A 20,575-nucleotide genomic window follows, 5' to 3' on the forward strand; every position below is an offset into this window, starting at 1 on the left:
AAACAAATTGTTAGGGATGTAGGATGTAGAGGGTATACTGAAATGAAACGACTAGCACTAGATAGGGGATCTTGGAGAGCTGCATCAAACCGGTCAAATGACTGAAGACAAAAAAAAAAATAATTTTGATTTGGACAACTATCCCCACCTTGTAGTGACCAAAAAAATATTTTTTATATTTAAAAAAAGTGTTTTAAATAATAGACTATTTTCTAACTCGCCAATGGGTAAAAGCAGCCATTTTCATCACTTTTTCCATGAGCTGTACCATTCTTAATTTACATCGTACAGAGTCAAAACGGGCTTTTTTGAAAGAGTATTGATGGAACTTTATCTTAGTGTACTCAATATTAATTTTGTTACATAACCAAATCTTGTAATGTTTACTGAAGTAACGTTCAAAAATTGTTTTTTTTTTCAAATTTTAGGCCTAAAATAAATAATGAAGGGCTTACGGTAACAGGACTGTCTTTTACCTTAACTCTTAGGTACTAGTAATACTTATAAAAAAAATATTAGACTGTTACAGTGTCCTTTCCTTAAAAAACAATGGCCACCAAACTGTAAGATTTTGAAAATGTCTTATTTTTGGGGCCCAAAAACCACATGGACAGGTGGCAAAATTCTGAAATGTTTACAGTAGTAAGTACTTTTTATGTACTTTAAAACCATATAAAATTTCATTTTTTTACTCCAAGGGGTTGATGAGAAATGAAGCCATCAAAACTGCTCAAAACACCATTCCTTCTATCCATGAACAATGTTCCAAAAAATTCACAGCATGTTTTTTTTTCAGATAATAATGTAGGCCTACTATACAAAATATTTTGATATGTCTATAATGAGATTATATTCTAGATAGTTTGTTACTTAAAGTATGACTCATACACACAAACTCATGTTTTAACACAAAAGTGAGTGCATGGACATGAATGTTTGCGTAATCCCGAATGTAAACACTGCAGAAGGCTCAGTTACTGTTTTGATTTCAATGTGATATGTTGTATTGTTAGTAGTGTTAATACTGTGGTTAAGTAATGTATACTTGTTTATAAAATAATTTTATTAGCAGCAAATTTCTCTTTTATGCAATATCTTTTATTTTTAATTTTATTAATTAGAAAGATTTTTATTTTAGCTGTAGAGAAACTGGGATAAGAAAAAGTAAAGTCTTATGAACTGGTAGTTTTATAATTTATACTAATTTTATTGTTATTATAAGAACCCTTGCATTTTATAAAAACGGATATGGAGTGTTCCATTGGCATTCACACTGTAACAGTATGTTACAACTTGACTTCAATAGAGCTTCAGTATTTGCACAATATTTTAGAGTTTACTAAACAAAAAATAAGATTGATATCCTTAAGAGGTGATGTACTGAAATAAAAAAATAGCTGTACTTTACATAAAACTGAATAGGTAAAATATTTTCATATTAATGTAAAAAGCTTCTCTGACCCATTTAGCTTTCACACTAAATTGGTTAAGAAATCTCTTTGACACTTTCAACAAGCAATCCAAATTTAAAATTAATTCCAGGTAGAGCACTGTGTACAAAATGCTTAAACAAAATACGAAAACCACAAGATGATACAGAAAGCGAACTGGAATGTCAAGATATATTTGAGCCTCAATGTGTTTTAGTCGAGTCTGTGAATAAAGTTTGTTCAGCAATTGGGACATTACCCCATTAAGGTTCAAAAATTATCAAGCAGTGCAAAGGAACCAATTTAAAAAAATAAAGTAAAAAAATATTCAAGTCAGTTACCAGTAAATTAAATGATTCCTTTAGTACCCCAAAATTATGCTGATTTAGGTAGGGAATTAGAAGAATTAATCATTAAAATAAAAGATAAAATGAAAACATTACATCAATATTAAAAAATTAATATTTTAAATTTATTACCAAGCAGCTGGAGCAATCAAAAAATTCAAAATGAGTTTAGTGTTAGTATTTAGCCTGTTAATCCAACCAATTGGTTAAAACAAGTGGAATTTTGTCAGAAATCGACAAAAAGAAACCCAGTCACATAATTGATGAAAATGTTATTAAATGTGTCCAAGATTTTTACCAGAATGATGAGCACAGCCGAATGATGCCAGGCAAGATGGATTTTGTCTCTGTAAGACAAGCTGACGGGAAGAAAATTAATATTCAAAAAAGGCTTATCTTATGTAAATTATAAGAATTGTACACAGCCTTCAAAGAAAAACATAATTTAAAAATTGGTTTTTCCAAATTTTCTGAATTAAGACCTAAATTTTGTGTTCTGGCTGATGGGTCAGGTACTCACTCTGTGTGTGTTACCCACCAAAATGTAAAACTCATGTTATCTGCTCTAAAAATGAAATTTTATTATAAAATTATCCTTTCAACCATGGTATGTAAATAGAAAATGAAACGTGCATGCTGTCACATTGTGAAAAATGTTCAGGCACTAATGAACCGCTCAGATTACTGCAAGAGAGTTGGGATGATTCTGATTCTGAAATTATCTTCCGTGGGTTTCTGTTGACTATTGTGAACCAACTACTCAAATTCTTCCATTTACTTGGATAAAGTTACTGGAAATTTAAATATTCTAAAAAGGCAGAATTTTGTTGCGAAGAAACAAGCTAATTTCCTCAACATTAAAAAGGAAAACTGGTTGGAGAGTGGATGTATTGTAATGGGAGACTTCTCTCAAAATTTTCCTTTTGTGATATAGGATGAAGTCCAGTCATATCACGGGGTGTAAAGCTAGTTCGCCTCCAGGTGGTGTACCCTGGGTAACACTAAATGAGCTAGCAGATACTGGCAGTCAGACAAACCAAGATGATAGGTTCTCCTGACCAGACAGACACAAGCCTACAGTGTTAAGAACTGCAGGCCATGTTGCTAGATATACCCAACAGTACTTTTTAGGACTTGCCAACAAGAAATCTCAGACCTTCTATCCGAATTTGCCACATAAATATGGAAAGCATAAGTTATTCTAAGAGCCAGTATTTATCAAAACTACTGAGAAACGACAATATTGATCTGGTTGCAATCCAAACACATTGTAACACTGAGGAACAATTGCGGAGAAGAGGCAAAATACCTGGATATAAATTGCTTGGTGCCACATACCATGATGCGTACAGTGTTGTTAGTTACATTAGCCGCGATATAGAAAAGGCCCCTCTCATCACCACCTCCACGGACAATGCGAACGGTGAGGCTCTGGTGAGATGGGCTGAGGATGAAAACCTTAGTCCTGTCTTTGATGCTAAAGACCGATTTACTTTTAAATCGGCGACTTGGAGGTGGGAGTATAACCCGGATCTACGTTTCCCCTCAACTGACAGCAAAGGTTGGCTGCTGCTAATCACCCGAAAAGTTCTCTGCGACTTTCCTAACAGCCAGCACCGTTCAGTTATTATAGAGGCAGGTAGCCGAATTTCTCTCGTGACCTCTGAACCCCGCCCTAGATGTAACTTCAAAGAGGCTAATTGGGAAAATTTTTCTAGGTATCTGGATAAATGTCTAGGCTGGATACCACCAATCACCAAAAGCTACAGTAGATTTATTGGAGCAGTAACAAGTACTGCTAAGAAGTGCATCCCTAGAGGGTTTCGCAGAGAATATATCCCAGAGTGGTCCCAAAATAGAGAAGTTCTCTACCGAAGCTTCCTCGAGACAGGTGGTCAAGAGGTGGCAGATGATCTTCTCCATAGCCTTGATGCTGCAAGACAACAGAAATTGACAACAGGAATTTCTCTCGTGACCTCTGAACCCCGCCCTAGATGTAACTTCAAAGAGGCTAATTGGGAAAATTTTTCTAGGTATCTGGATAAATGTCTAGGCTGGATACCACCAATCACCAAAAGCTACAATAGATTTATTGGAGCAGTAACAAGTACTGCTAAGAAGTGCATCCCTAGAGGGTTTCGCAGAGAATATATCCCAGAGTGGTCCCAAAATAGAGAAGTTCTCTACCGAAGCTTCCTCGAGACAGGTGGTCAAGAGGTGGCAGATGATCTTCTCCATAGCCTTGATGCTGCAAGACAACAGAAATTGTTGAAAATGGTGGGAAGCTTGAACTTTCAGACTTCCGAGTCGTCGTGCATGGACTCTGCTAAGGAAATTAGGAAGCGGATCTCCTATTCAGAGACCAAAAGCAGGTGTCTCCCCAAACACCATGGCATCCCACATAGTGGCAACATCCAGAGCACCAAGAGACAGGGTGCACACAATTGAGATAAAATGCGAACTAAGGAACTTGAGAAGGAAGGCAGGAGAGACTGAGTACACTCACCGTTTTACACCTGGAGAGGTTGAGTTGGCGCTCAAAGATGTTGCTCCAGGGAAAGCACCAGGAATTGATGGTTATCAACCTGGAATTTTTAATAAAATACCAGGACATGCCAGAGACAAGATCTAAAAAGCATGGCTATGCCGATGACTGGGTGCTAACAATAAAATGTAATCATTTGAAGAGTCGGAGGAGGTCCTGATGGCTGACCTGGAGAAACTGGAGAGGTACTTCCGGAGACGGCACCTCCAACCGAATGCTAGTAAAACAGAGGTATCATATTTCCACCTGAGTAACAAGTTTAAGCTAATACGGAGCTTAAAATTCTACTTGAGGATACATGGCTCTTTCACAATAAGACACCAAAATACCTAGGTGTGACACTTGATAGAACGCTTTCATTTAAGGAGCACCTAATGAAAACTGCAGGGAAATTGAGAGCAAGAAACAACATCATACATAAGCTCTGTGGAATGATATGGGGAGCATCGGCTTCCACTTTACGCACATCGGCTCTGAGCCTGGTCTTCTCGGCTGCTGAATATTGTGCGCCAGTGTGGCTTAACAGCCCTTATGTTCGTAGAATTGATGCTCAACTTAATGACACTATGAGAATGAGTGCTAGGGTTATCAGGTCTACTCCCATGGAGTAGCTCCCGGTATTGAGCCACATACCACCCCCGAACCTATGCCGTATAAATGCTCTTGTAAGAGAGTACAAGAAGATCATGGACAATCAAAACCTGACAATACATTGGGACATTGAAGATGCCAATCGAGGTTGCTTTCGATCTAGAAAGCCACCTATCAAAACAGCAATTGCTGCCACAGAGGACGAATTTGACCTAATTGATGCCTGCCATCAAGAATGGGACACAAAGCAGGATAACCAAATCCCATGTATTACTCAAAGGCCGCTGGGTTTTGACTTGCCACGTAAGACATGGTCAACGCTAAACAGAATATGGACTCAGCATGGTAGGTGTGCCTATTTCCTGTATAAATGGGGTACTTTCACCACACTCACTTTGTGAGTGTGGTGAAAATCAAACTATCAGACACATCACAGATGTTTGCCCTAGGACAGCTTATCTAAGGAATCCTGAAGATTTCCTGATGGCGACTCCAGAATCGATAGCATATATTAGTTTGTTAAATCTTTGTTTATAATTCTGACTGTAATTGGTGTTATGTTTTAGTGCCATACGCTAAATAATAAATATCACTTGTTAAAAACTTATGGCACATAGTACACCCATTTCACATATATTCTAAAAAAGAAGGAAAATTACAAAGCCAAAGGTATTGTGATTAGTGAGTAACTGAACCACAATATTACATCTTTCTTCTGCTTCCCAAAGCAAGTTATAAATGAAGTAAAAACACTGTTACCATAAGTTAAGTAATTTTTTTTGTTTTTCTGATGGCTCCGCAGCCCAATATAAAAACCAAAAAAAAATTCATAATTTGTGCTGCCATCAAGATTTTGAAATCGCAGCTGAATGGCATTTTTTTGCCTTATACCATGGAAAATGACCATGTGATGGTACTGGTGGAACTGTAAAAAAGGACTGTGACTAAAGCTTTTTTAAAGGACTGTTGACTTCAAAGGACAGTCAATAATCAAACTGTTACACCTTCTGAAATGTACAATTATTGCAGACAATAATAAAAATACATTTATTTTCTGCTATAATAAAGATGTTCAAGAGACTGAAGAATACCTCAGTTCTCGTTATCAGGCAATCAGAACAGTCCCAGAAACAAGAACCTTTCACAGTTATGTACCAACAACAAGTCAGAAATGTATTCTGAAAGTCCGGGCGACCTCTAAATCAGAAACATTTATGTTAGTATTGGTAAACAAGGACATTAGTATTTCTGATTGCTTTATAGGTTTACTAAAACCAAAATGTAAAAATTATGTGTGCTGCGTACAATGGCAAATGATGGTTAAGTGAAGTCATTGAAGTCAAAGTACATGAAAATGAAGAGGAATATCGAATACACTTTTTCCGTCTGCAAGGTCCTGGTATTTCATTCAAGAAATCATTGAGGGATAATCAAACATGGGTTCAACTGGAAAATATTTTAAATATTCTCACACCTTCAGAGCTTTTTCTATCTACTAGTGAAAGAGGACACAACATTACACCAAAGATGAATAAGGACTTATCAGTTCTACTTAATAAAATGGCAGGAGCACTAAGTTATGGTAGTTTCAATAAGTGCAAGATTTATTCATTACTTCCATTAACAGGAGTAAAATAAGGTAAAAATGAACTGAACAAGTAACTTCTTAATGTATTTGAATTATCATTTTGTAATTATTATTTATCATTCTGTAATTGACTATTTATTAATCATCAATTTATTCATTCTAATTAGTTTAGTTGTAATTTTTATAATCTGAAAAAGTACATAACATCAGTATTTTTGGATACATTGTTTTTGGTTAGAACGAACACGTGTTTTTAGCGGTTTTTTGGCTTCATTACTTGTCAACCTCTTTGAATAACAAAATAAATTTTATATGGTTTTAAAATTCATAAAAAGTACTCACTGCTCTATACATTCAGATTTTTGCCACCTGTCCCACTTTTAGTTTTTTGGGCCCCAATAATGAGACATTTTTAAAATCTTACAATTTGGTGGCTATTTTTTTTTGAATGAAGGACACTTGGTAACAGTCCAATTTTTGTTTTATACATACCACTAGTACCGAAGTGTTAAGAGGTAAAAGACAGTTCTGTTACCTTAGATCCTTCATTATTTATTTTGGGCCCAAAATTTGAAGAAAAAAAAAACAATTTGTAAACATAACTTCAGTAAACATTACAAGATTTGATTATTTAACAAAATTAACTTTGAGTACTAAGATGAAGTTCCATCTTCCTAAAAGGCCTTTTTGACTGTCTGTATAATGTAAAATAAGAATGCTACAGCTCATGGAAAAAGTGATAAAAATGGCTGTTTTTACCTGTTTGTGAGTAAGAAAATAGTCTATTACTCAAGAAAAAATTTTTTTTTAAATATATTTTTTGCTCACGAGGTGGGTAGTTATCATATACCAAATATCATCAAAATCAAAAATAGTGATGCACTGATAATTTGTTGAATTAAAATGGATAGCCCTTCTATATATATGCATGTGTGTAAAGAGAAAGAGAGAACATGTTAATGTTTTAATTAATATTATTTAATTTATTAATAATATTAAGATACTTAAATTAAATTTCTCTATTTATTCAGTATTAAAAATGGTTTAAGAATAAACACAAATATAAGGCATGTTTTTAAAATAGTCAATTTATACAAAATATAAACAGATGGCAATTGCATAGTTCAGTTATTTCAATCAATAATCAGCTGTAAGGGACAATGGTATAGTCATTTTATTGTTAGTTGTTTATATTCATCCATTTATAATGAATCCTACAGTTTGTTATCCCACCAAGTTTAAAGTACAATAATCTGATTTTTGATGGCAAAGAACAATTCTGTGGCTGAAATTTACAACATTTATGAGCCGAATATTATCAGTGAAGCTAAGACAGTGGTGCTGTTCATGATGAAAAATGTAGTGGACAGCCATCTGTGAAAATAGTTGATTTGACAGAAAAAATGGTCAAAAAAATCTCAGAAAACTGGTGCTTCACTGTGTCACAATTGTATTTGATGTTTCTCTTACTTTAAAAACACACCTTATACAATCACAGACATTCTAAATTCTTCCAAAAACAAGAATACAAAAACATCAATTAAAAATTTCAAATCTACTTAAAATATTTTCACAGTGAGATTAAATAATTTTCAAAGTGGTTTGAAATTATTTAATCTTAATCTAAATTAATAATTAAAATTATTTAATTATCATCTCCCAATACATCTGATGTTTTAAAAATGTCACAAATTGAAGTCAACATTCTTTGAGATGAGATTTTTAACAAAACAGTAGAATTTAACAATCTTCAAAATGCCTTATGTAGATGCATTTTTTAATAACTTTTGGATGGATTACAATGAATAGAACCATTGGAATAAAGAAACACTGAAACAGCAAGCTGTGCTGTAGCATGAACTTAGACTGTCCCCTAATAAAAGGGTGTACTGTTCTAAACTTTTAGTTCAAGTGTTTAATTATATATAACTAATTTTATTTCATTTCTTAGTGTTTCTGTCTAAACTGGACTGTAGTGTTCTTTTTTGAAAATACTTATTCTATAATTCAGTTTCAATAAATAATAAAATTTTTTCAAAATTTTAAATTATGAACAGTTAAAGGTGTTTAGAATTTACAAATAAATTATATATACAGATTATATACATGAGTTGATATATATTTTGTCAATTCAAACTTTGTTAACAACTCATGTCTACAATTGTTGATAAATAATACTGAGCATAGATTATCACAAACAGACAGGCATTAACAGTTGAAATACAGCTCCAATTTCATTTATTTTTTTCAAAATTACTATTTCACTTATAAATAATTTAGAATTAAATCATTCAAACTGTATCTGTACTAATACTCTGCTAAACATACATGAACAGCTTGTTTATCATAATATAAAAAAAAGTGAAACTGTAAATACTTACTAAAAGTTACAACAGGCATCCAATTTTTTAATACATTTTCCTCATTTTTTTCTCAATTTTCCTCTCTTCTAGATTCTCTTGTTATATCATACTTCATCATAATCAACAACCAATCTGAAGCAACACTCCTGTAGTAATTTAATTTGTACAGTATATGTTTATAAATATATATATCCCATACATACATTCAGATGATTAGTAGATATATAACAGTACAATTTTAACTGTAGACACCCAACAGAACGTCAAATCTAATTATCAAAAATAATATTCATATGCGTACATATATAGACATGAAATGTTGTTCGTCCATCAACACTAGTGTCAAGAACCAGGAAGTCTATAAATAATATCTTTTTTGTTATAGTAATGATTATATCGATGTGATGTATCGAATGCTTCATCTGGAAAAAAGCAGAGTTTTAAAAACACATAAATATGATCAAATAGTCATGAATTCAATCATAATCAATTTTCTAACAATTTTATCATTATAAAAACCAATTTATGTAACAAACAAATAACACAACCCTTACCCAAAAATATATGTACAATCAGTTTCACTTGTTTGGTACTAAAATAAACAAATTGTTACAATACAACATTGGGTGAATAAACTATTCCCCTACTGAGATGAGAGACTTCTACATGTATTCCTGTCTCCTAATAAAACCAGGGTTCAGTAGAATGAGACTTAATAAACAATTTAAAAAATCTGGATTGATATTATGTAAAAAATAATGTCAAGTCAAATAATCTATTTTTTCAGCATTATCTTTAATTTTATTTTTATTTTCCTGGCTACAGCTCTATTGCTGTTGCAGCATAGTTACAAACAGAAAGTAAAGCAATTGGCCAAAATTTTGGGCATCAGGGTTTTTACAAATGTCAACGTTTCACGTTCTATTAAAAAAAAGAAGAAAAATTATAAAAATTTCCCATAGTATGTGTATTTTGGTTAACCCTGGACTGATTAACATAAATTCTTTGAAAATTGCTAAAAAAATATTTCTTTATGTGGGGCATTAATGAAATTTTTATATATTTTGGACAAAATTAAAAAAAGGGAGGATAGTTTTGGCCACTCTTTAATTTTTAAAATTCAATGTTTAAAGTCAGTTACATTTAGGGATATTCAACATTATTTCTAAATAGTTTTTGCTTCATATCTCAAAACATTGAAATCTGGCACAAGTATTTGGCTATATTACACACATCTCAACTTTTACCTGATTTTCTATCTTATTAATCAACAGAGAATCACTGATCCCATATCCTTATTTATTTTTATGTAAACTTATCATGCTTTAGCCTTCTTAAATAAATAACAATGCACTTGTTAGGTCATTTTCAATAATTATAACTAAAGTAAATAGTTATCCAAATAAATAAACTTTTAAGCTCAAAAAAAAAACAACAGGGCTGAATAGGAACTATTTCAAATATCAACTTTTTTAAACTATTATTTCTGAGATTTGAAAATTTAAGTGTATCTAGTATTGAAATGACATGGGAACTTTTTTTAAAAAGGAGTTTCATAGGACTAAACAAAAGAATTTTAATTTTTTTATAATTTTTGATACTTTATCTGTTTTTCAAGTGTTTTTCACTATTATTAAAAATATATGAGGTTAATTGATGAGCAAGAGGATCATCTAGTGGTACCTAATTTTTTTTCTCAGTAAATATATACTCTAAATAGGTAAAATTTGTTGATAAAGACATCATTTGGTAAAGGTAATATCAACTGGGACCCAAAATATAAATTTTTTTCTCAATTAAATTTTTAAGGTAAAAAAGTCATTTGATCAATGAGGTCAACTGAACCCAAATTATTTTACTGATAATTTTGATCTTTTTCACAACTGGGAGTCAAATGTGCTTCTTGTACTTAGTCAACCAAAGCAATAAAAACACAATTTTCATTAATAATAATAATATTATTTCCAATTTTAACTTTGTTATTTTATTCCATAAAATTACTAACTTCATGCCACAAAATATAGTTTAATTTTTGTGCAATATTATTTAAAATTAAATACATTTTACTTAATTTTATTATATTATTTTCATTTAATTTTTTTTTAAATTTAAAGGACAGAATTGAGAAAGTTTTGCAATATTTTTTCAGCTTTTTTAGGTTAACAAGCATATAAAACAATATAAAAAATACACAAAAAAAAAAGGTTAAATTATACAATATTTTGCAAAATCCTAGACTTTTTCAAATAAATAAATAAAAACAGAGAATATCAACTAAACTGAATTTCAATTATCTGTCTAATTGGCACTGTATACTCTATTATTTTACACTTATTTTTCTTTAGTAACTTAAAGAATAAAATCAAGATACTATTGAAAGTGCATTTTGACGTCTACATATAAATCTTTTCATCAAGTATTCAACTTTTAAATTTAGATAGGTGGTCATAAGTTTTTCATTGCTATTGTTCCTGTAACAACTCCAGATCTTGTTGAGTTAAAGTAAAGCCTTGTTTTAAATAATCCTTCAAAGGATAATTCAACAAAAGAAATTTTCTTTAAAAGTCAGTGAACTTAAATATTTAACAGGAAACACAACAAGGAGAATATTAGCAAATCTGGGAAGGGGCAAGAGTAGGCCAATAAAAATTACTCAGATGAGACGGGACTGTTCAGCTTCCAGAAGAATGGTCAATATGGTTGGTCAGAAGAATAATGAAACGAAGACACTGTGGTTAGGGCATCAGGCAAATCCTACGCAGAATTGCAAGTCTATGAAAGAACATGTTTCTATTGATGATGCCAGACATTTTGTCATTGCATCGTGGCAACAGTGAGGAACTACAGATTGGGTAAAGAATGTTAAGGCGGTGGAGACATTTAGAACCATTCTCAAACAAAAGCAGAAGACTTGCAAGTAAACATTAGATCGAGGGCCGATCGTAGAACGATAGTCCACATAAGTGATATTGACGCCACTATGGATGCAGGCACTGTTAGGGACATTGTGGTGGTGGTTCTGGGTCAAGAGGAGTTCAGATTGATATCTCTACACTTGGCCTTACGATCGACGCAGAAAGCCATGCTGATCATGTCTAATAGGGCAGCCAAGAAAGTCACAATACGTATGGATGAGTGCGATGCCATGTCACCATCAGGGAGGATGGGGACTGGTGCTTCAGGTGCTGGGAAAAGGGCCATGTGTTGGCAATATGCAAGATGGGGATGGGATAGATCCCGCCAATGCTTCAATTGTGGCAGAAAAAGACACCAGAGGACTAATTGCAAGTACCCTCGGGTACTCGCAGTTAGTCTTCCGGTGTCTGTGGTTGTACGGAACATGTGGTTAGGAGGGTCACAAAACCATCGACTGTGGGACCAGAAAATGAAGGTAATACAAACAGGAGTAGGCAGTCAGCTGATATAAGTTGGGAGGTGGGCCTCCAGAATTGTGTGGAGCTTATATTGTTATTGGAACAAATGAGAGATCAATTACCAGATCTGCATGGTTGGTTGACAGGGCAAAGGTGGCAACCATCAGTTTCCCTATTGAGGGTATCCCTGTGGTTAGAAGTGGGTTCCGGTAATGGTTATGTATGGGTGGATTTTGTGGATGTGGTAATGGTGTCCTGCTACCACTCACCAAATACCACAGTGAGGGAATTTTTATGGTTTCTGGACCAACTGGAAGAGATGGTACAGCAGTTTAGAGGATGTTGCATCCAGTTTGCCGGCAACTTTTACACACAGTTGCTAAAATTTGGGAGAGAAATCAGAAGTGTTTGGAGGTCACACTCAGCGGAACATGTAGCTGCAATGTATAAATGGAGAAGGGAATACATTTGAGTGAGGGGAAGTAAAATTGGTGTTGGACCTGGCATTTGTGAATGAGGAGCATGCAGGCTCATACCAAGGGTGGCAGATATTGAATGATGAAAGTCCATCAGATCATTGAATCAGTATATTTGAATTCAGCAGTGGAATGAATAGAAAACACAGGAGGAAGGTGATGTTAGTGGCTGTTATGTAAGATTTGCAGGGGCAATCTCACAGCTACCACTGGATGGGATTAAGCTGAAGAAGTTTAGGATGGTTAGAGCTGAATGTGACAGATCTGGGGTGCTGGTATCTTGTCCTGAGAAGAAACATACTACTTACTGGTGGTCAGCTGACCTGGTGATCCTCCGGCAGTGTACAGGTGGTATAAGAGATCAGGTGTAATGAGGACAGGATTGAGGCCTGAAGGGAATTCGTAGAGGAGGTAGAGGTGATGGAGATAGAACCCTTCAAGATAGAAAAACTGATGGCAGCCGATCGTAAAATGAGATTACGCAAGTCCTGGACCAGACGAGGTACTGGTAGAGGTTGTAAAGATAATGTTGGAGAAAGAACCAGTACTAAATATCATGAATACTATCTTAATAGGAGATAAAATCCCTTCCTTTTGGAGGCAAGGCTGATTTTTCTACAAAAACTGAATGCTCCTTATACACCAGAGCATTATATAAGCAAGATATGCTTATCAAACAATTTCTGTAAGCTACTGGAGAGAATGTTGGCGAGCTGCAACCTACAGGATGTCAGAGTCATAGGCAGTTTTCATGAACATCAATTCGGCTAGAGAGAAAAGTTTGACAATGGATACAGTGGGTATAATAATTGAGTGGCAGATCAGGTGGTGGCTGGCACCTGGAGGACCAGAAGAATTTCGGTGCTGGCCATGTTCAACGTTAAGAACGCATTCAATTCCCTCCAATGGGGGGTGATCTTCGGGGCAATTAGAGATCAGGGGGATTCAAGGGTCATTGAGGAGGCTTAACATGAGCTATTTGGAGAATAGGTCCTTGACCTATACTATAAGAGATAGGAGAATGCGTTTTGAGGTGATGTATGATGTTCTGCAGGGTTTGTGCTAGGTCTTATTGTGTGGAACATTGTACACAATGGAGTGCTCGGTACAGATCTCCCTGCAGGGGTCACTATAGCTAATTTTGCAAATGACCTCACTGTGTTGGTTACAGCAAGGTCAGAGGATGAAGTGACAAAGATAGTGATAATTGCCATTGGGAAGGTGCAAGAATGGATGATGGAGAAGAGACTTAGACTGTACCCAGAAAAGACAGGGGTGGTGGCACTGACAGGGAGGACGAGACTCTTCCTGATTGATCTTCAGGTTAATGAGACAGGATTGTTATAATTTGAATGTTATATTTCAAAATTTAGATTTTTAATTTATTATTGTAATTGATGTTATTAATGAATGGTATTACTAATGGTTAGTAGACAACTCCCAAAAAAAGGTTTCCAGCTTAAATTAAAAAAATAAATAAATAAATAAAACTTAACTAGCAACAAATTATACATAAATAAATAGCATACTATATTACCTGTTTATTCCGATATATATTTACACAAATCAATTATATGATTGAAGTACTGCTTACTATTATATTTAATACACATAGCCAATTATATATAAAAACATAAGACTCGAAATATTATAACAGCACTTAATTCAAACACATAATCAAATATTCTTGAACTTCCTCTCTTGAAAATTCCTTTTATTATATGATTTTATATATAAAAGAAGAAATAAAAACTACTTTTTATTTATATTAAAAATAAAATCTTATCGTATTGAGTCTATGAAAACTGTAAATTGATTACTTTTGAAATAATTTTACTCTAAAACAATGTACATCCTTTCATTGACCATGTTACTAGTACTTATGATTCCTTGCACAGAACCATGAATGTCAGGAATGTAGTCTTGTTTACAACACACCATTTAATACTTTCAATTTAATAAAATGAAATTGTTATTTTTTAAATAGATTAAAAATTTGTAAACTCATTAAAAAAAATTACTAATTAATTTCTTGGAAAAACTATTAAATAATAAAATTTAAAAATTATTTTCACATAAAAAAAATTAAACAAATATAATAAAAACTTTATTATATATTTTATAGTCGAGTATTTTAAAATAAACGAAATAATTTCCATCCACCCAGAGTCTTGAATTTTCTTCTTTCCGTTTGCAGTATCCAATTGAAGTGAAATGTTTGACATCCAATTTACCCATGAGTTACTTATTTTTTAAACTATTTTTAAAATTACATATTTTAAAATAATTACTTTATTATATAGTTATTTGAGAAAAAAAATTTATTTGTCAAAAGAAAATAATAAATTGCTAATATAGAAAATTGAATTATTATTATGGTTAATAAAAATATTTTTAGTTTTAAAAAGAAAATTTTAAAATTATATGACTTTAACTTTATCAAAATTTCCGTTAAAATAATTACTTAAATTAAAAAAACAAAAAAACTAACAAAATATGGATAATATTTAATTTAAAAAAATAAATTTATCTGACAGCATTTTTTCTACTTCTTTTCCTAATTCGTGGATCTCTTTCCATAACAGACTGAGATTTATCCACAGTATCAATATTACTATTACTCATTTGCTGTTCATCTTCTGAGGTACTTACGAGAGTCTGAGGCGATGATACTGAAACTGTTTTTAATTTCTGTTGTTTTAAATTGTAAGCAAAATTTAAAAGAGTTTCAGCAGCCATACTTGTGTCATTAGAAAAATTTGAACTTGTTGATGGGGCAGTAGATTTTGCCATCAAACCATGTGTATGACTACTACAGCCAGACGATGAGGCAACTGGCTGAACACTTTGTGGCGGTAAATGATCCTCATGATGTTCTTTACTATTGTGTCTTATCACATCTTGCTCCTGACCATTGTTGCTGTTACTGCTAGAACAGCTATCTCCAGTATCAAAATTTGATACATTACTGGAATCAAATAATTTATTAACACAATTGCTTTTACTGGCACTGTCACTATTCTTGTGCTTACCATTATCACGGTGATGTTTATGGTGACGATGATGGTGGTGGTGGTGGTGATGACGTGTTTCCTGTTGCTTTTCTTGATTAACTTTAACTGCATTTTCATTGCCTGTATCTGGAACCATACTACACTCTTCTAGTTCTTGCGGTTTTGTATTTACTGAATCAGAACTATTTTCTGATACTAAGTGGGTTAAGGTTTTTCTCTTTTTTAATGGTAAACTACAGTCTTGATCAGCTGTAGAAGCTGCACCCAATTTTGATGAATCTGATCTGCTATCTTCTTCTTTATCACTATTCCCGTAAAATGATTTTTCTATTTGTTTTATTAATTCTTCATTTTGATGTTTTCTAAACTCAACATCATCTTTTAATCTAGCGTTTCTATACTGCGTTAATTTTTTGTAATTGGCTATCAGTATAGAAAGATTTTCACTGCACTGTATACAAGGGCATCTAATAGCTGGTTTTTCACTATCAGTAGCTTCTGTCTCTTGTGCGTGTGGTGGATACGGAACAGGAATCGATGGTGAAACTTCATAAGATAAAGAATAAAAGTCCCGAAATTTAAACTGTGACATGCATAATGTTCGATCCATTACACAAGTGGATAAGTGAAGTCTATTTGCTTCTGTTCGAGACATATTTAAATTTCCAGCAACTGTCACAATATTATCACTGGATTCATTATCGTTAGTTGATAACTGTTTTGTGACTGTGTCCGATTCAGTAGTCTCTTTATTTACAGTAACAGGAACTGATGTAGACTCCTGATCTTGTCCAGAATCTTCTCGGCTTGTTGTTCTTGATCTATGTCTGGAGGCATGATGTTCTCTATCCTTATGTTTCCTTTTACTTTTAACTCTTTTCATTTTACCACTGCCTTCACAAATAAATAGCGACTCATTACCATTACCAGAAGACTCTTTAGTATCCGATTCCATCTGAACAGTGTTTTGTATAATTTTAATTTTAATACTAGGAACTTTTTTCTCAGATTCCTGTGAGACAGGAGTTGATATTGACCGCTTAGCATCACCCGCTTCCTTCTCCAACTGATTACCGGAACTATTTCTATGATCGAAATTAACTGCTTTTGGAACACTATCAGTACAGATTTCTTCAGAATATACAACTGGGTCTTCTTTGGGTTCAGATATGACTTCAATTTCTTGTGCAACTGCTGAAATATCCATTACCAAATGCGATATATTTGTTGTTTCTTTATCTTCACTGTCACTACTTCTGTTAAGAAAATCTTCATCTATTATTAATTTACCACCGAATGCACTTCTGTTATCATCAAATGAAGCATCCAGAGAGTCATCCTCATTCATTTCTTTTGTGTTCTTGCGCTTTATGTTCTCACAGGTATCATTAATATAATTATAACCAATATTCATTAATTTTTTAGTCATATCATTTTGATGTTCCAAACTGCGACTAACGTTCTCTTCATAATTATTGTCTTTGTCACTAATTTCCTGCTCCAAGCGAAATACATTTCTCTTGTTCTCATTAAAAAAAGGTAGGATTTTATTATTAGAAGAAATTGATGAAGTATTTTCATAGTTTGAGCTTTTATTATCATCAATCTTATAACATTTACTACTGTTTTTATCATGTAACTGCAGAGTATATGGTTCAAGTCGTGTAAATAGTGCTTTATTTAAATTAGGTTGTTTTAAATCAAGATTATTATCAATAACCTTACTGGGTGATGTCAATGCAGATCTGTTAAAGTTACTATTTCTTTTTGTTTCAATTTCATTTGAACTGTAATCATCAGTTGAAACTGTTAGTGATGTGTTCTTTACTGAATGATTATCATCACAGACACAAAGAAAAGAAGTAACGTTTTCAGTCATTCCTACTCCACTACAACTGCTAACAACTTCATTACAACTACTGGTATTACTTACTGAACTTGGAACATTTAACATTTTATTTTGCTGCTGTAAATCAAGATTTATGGTAGATTCATGCTGACTCACAATGTCTGCAACAGCATTGTCATACATTGAAACATTATGTGAGGAAAGATCCTGTGAAAAATTTACAGAATCATTACGAGTAGTTTGGTCATTTATATTACTCAATTCTTTCACAATTTCACTGGTTGTTACATCAGATTGTTGACTGTGTAAGTCAAGCCTATCAACAGGTTCATTCTCATTATATTCATTAACAGCAACCGAATCATTATAAACTGATAAATTATTATCTAAACAATCTTCAGCTAACCTTGAAACTTCATTGGCACAACGTTCAAGTGATTTAGTTTCTGAATCACCATTATTTTTAGCTATTCTTACATTAATAAATTCATTAGACTGTTGTAGATGATGTTGCTGAGATAAATCCAGTCCAAAACTTGATTCAGACTGATCATCAGTACTGGCAATTGAACCTCTGCAGATAGAAACATTTCCTGTTGGATTTTCCGCTAGACTTAAAACATTATCATTGGTTTGATTTCCAATACCAAAATTTTCTATATTATCATGAACTTTCAAATTGTCAAAATAAGATGGTTTTGATACAGTCATGCCAACACTAGTCAGAGAATCTGATGTACTCAGTTGTTTCCTTAGGAGATTATTCATAAAAATATCACTAGTATTGCAACTACTAATACTAGAATCGCTGAAGGTACTACCACTGCTGATGTTAGTACCAAACTGTTTACTTTTACAACCGAATATCTCTTTATTATCTGTTATGACTGGATTTTTTAATGTCACAAATACTTTATTTGAACCTAAGCTTTTCAGTCCATAAGGTGATAAAACTGTATTAGAAGATATAGAATTTTTATCAATAATAAAACAATTATTTTTTGGTGTTAATAAAACATTTGTCTTACTATTTTCCTTAGTGTTAATAATATTTGTGTTCTGAACTAACATTTTTTTCATTTTATTATTTATAGGAAGATTTGATTTCAGGTATGGTGAAGATGGTGATGATGATGATGCTGTGACTGAACTGTTGCTTGATCGCTGAGGATTCATGACTGTAGTATGGATAGTGTAAGTTTTTTTATTATCTAATAACCTATCTCTTGTGAAGCAGGAAAATATATTACCATTACTACTTCTATGATTTTTATTCAGTGTATCTGTAGGCAAGTTATTATTTTCAACTTCATTAAGTGACAAAACAGCATTCATTTTTTCACTTAATTCATCTTCATCGACTAATGAAGGCAATGATGCAGTATCAGTAGTCATACTTGAAGAGGCCATTCTATTAATACTGTTATAGTGATATAAAGATGAATGTTGTGGCACAAAACGCCTAGAGACATTTTCATTATTTTCTGCTTCTTCTTGTTTTATAATCACATTATCCGTCATTAAGACACTTTTCTCAGCAATATTAGGATTAATAACATTATAAGAATTAGTAATATGATTTTCAGTATTATTAACAACCTGGCTTTCACTGACTGTTATTTGTGGTCTATAATTAACAACAGAGTCCATTTCTTCTGCTTCAACTTTCACTCTGATACTTTCAATATTCCAGTTATTTTCTGCAACACTGTCACTATTTGTGGTAGAAACTGACATGTTTGGTTCATTATTTGTTCTCCTACTGATTATTTCACTATTGCATAAAACACTACTACTAGTCACTGCTGTTGTAGTTGTCATTGTCGTCGTCACCACTGCTGTGGGAGTTGTCGTAATGACAATATTAGAAATAGTTGAACTGGTGGTAATTGCTGCAGATGAAGGTACTGTACTGATACATCCGTTGCCAACTCCTCCACTATCTAATTCGTAGTGTTTCTTATTTTCTTTACCGATGCTCCCATTTATACTATTATCTAACCTACTATTGCTGTGTAAATTATCAACAGTATCGGCAAGTGGCATGATATTTGTATTCATTTCTTCTTCTCCTTGGACACTTTTATCGCCAGTATGACTTTTTTCGATCATTATATCGTTTCTCACAGAATGCTGCTTTTTGATGTTACCAACAAAACTTGAATTGATTTCTTGTCTCAGTTGGTTACTCTTCTTCCTTAAATTATTGTAACCTCTCTTAAAACCTAATTTTGAGGGTACTTTACTTTTTTTCATCATCCCTTCATTAATATAGTTATTATAACCAAGATTTCCAGGTTTATCTTTCAAAGTAGATACCTGCTTTGGCTTGACTTCACTGTTAACAGGACATTTATCATTTTGAGGTAACTGTTTCAATTTTTTAATACTACTCTTGGACGTTTTATTTATCAATTTAGCATTAATATTAGAGTTATATCTCTTTGGTAGATTTACATTATTACTATTACTGTTGTGAAGGTGAAGTTGACTGTGGTGATGTGTTCTTCCATGATGTGGTTTCATGATATCATGCCAAATATAATCAATTAATGAAACAATAGATGAAGAATTCTGTTGATTTAAAGTACCCTGTAAAAAAAAAATAAGATAATTACTTTATCCATAAGTCTAACTAAAAATCACAATCATGTTGAATTAATTAGTGACAAATACTGAATAATTTATACTATAGATTATCCAGTAATCTAAACTTGGTACAATTTACTGATTTATTAGTTTCATGAAAAAAACTGATTGGAACAATATTTTAAAATGTATAATTTTCATTGACTGCTTAACTAAAAAAACCAATTACACAAAATAAAAATTAATTAATTCTATTTCTTTAACATCTCTACATATGATTTTTGTTTCTCAATAATTTTTGCCTCAGTTTCTAATATTTGTAAAAAAATGTTCTAAGGATTTAATTATGCTTTAAACTCTAAATTTTAGTAGATCTAGGTACTTCAAATCCATTTCACATTTCTATGCC

The 20,575-nt window shown here is 32.7% G+C and overlaps 1 protein-coding gene across 4 annotated transcripts in view; it reads right to left on the reverse strand.

Moving 5' to 3' along the window:
* The window catches only part of LOC142329412 (uncharacterized), a 76,752-nt gene that overhangs the window by 10,319 nt on the left and 45,858 nt on the right, over positions 1 to 20,575 (reverse strand). For 3 of the 4 annotated variants that reach the window (XM_075373999.1, XM_075374000.1, XM_075374002.1), the window contains 2 exons: positions 14,252 to 20,169; positions 8,883 to 9,286 (listed from right to left, as the gene is read on the reverse strand). In XM_075373999.1, coding sequence (XP_075230114.1) covers positions 15,241 to 20,169 — 4,929 coding nt within the window. In that variant the 3' untranslated portion in view covers positions 8,883 to 9,286; positions 14,252 to 15,240. The remainder of the gene's footprint in view (positions 1 to 8,882; positions 9,287 to 14,251; positions 20,170 to 20,575) is intronic. The other variant, XM_075374001.1, reaches the window with a different exon arrangement.

Source organism: Lycorma delicatula, chromosome 8 (genome assembly GCF_047948215.1).
Source record: "Lycorma delicatula isolate Av1 chromosome 8, ASM4794821v1, whole genome shotgun sequence".
Lineage (NCBI taxonomy): Eukaryota > Metazoa > Arthropoda > Insecta > Hemiptera > Fulgoridae > Lycorma > Lycorma delicatula.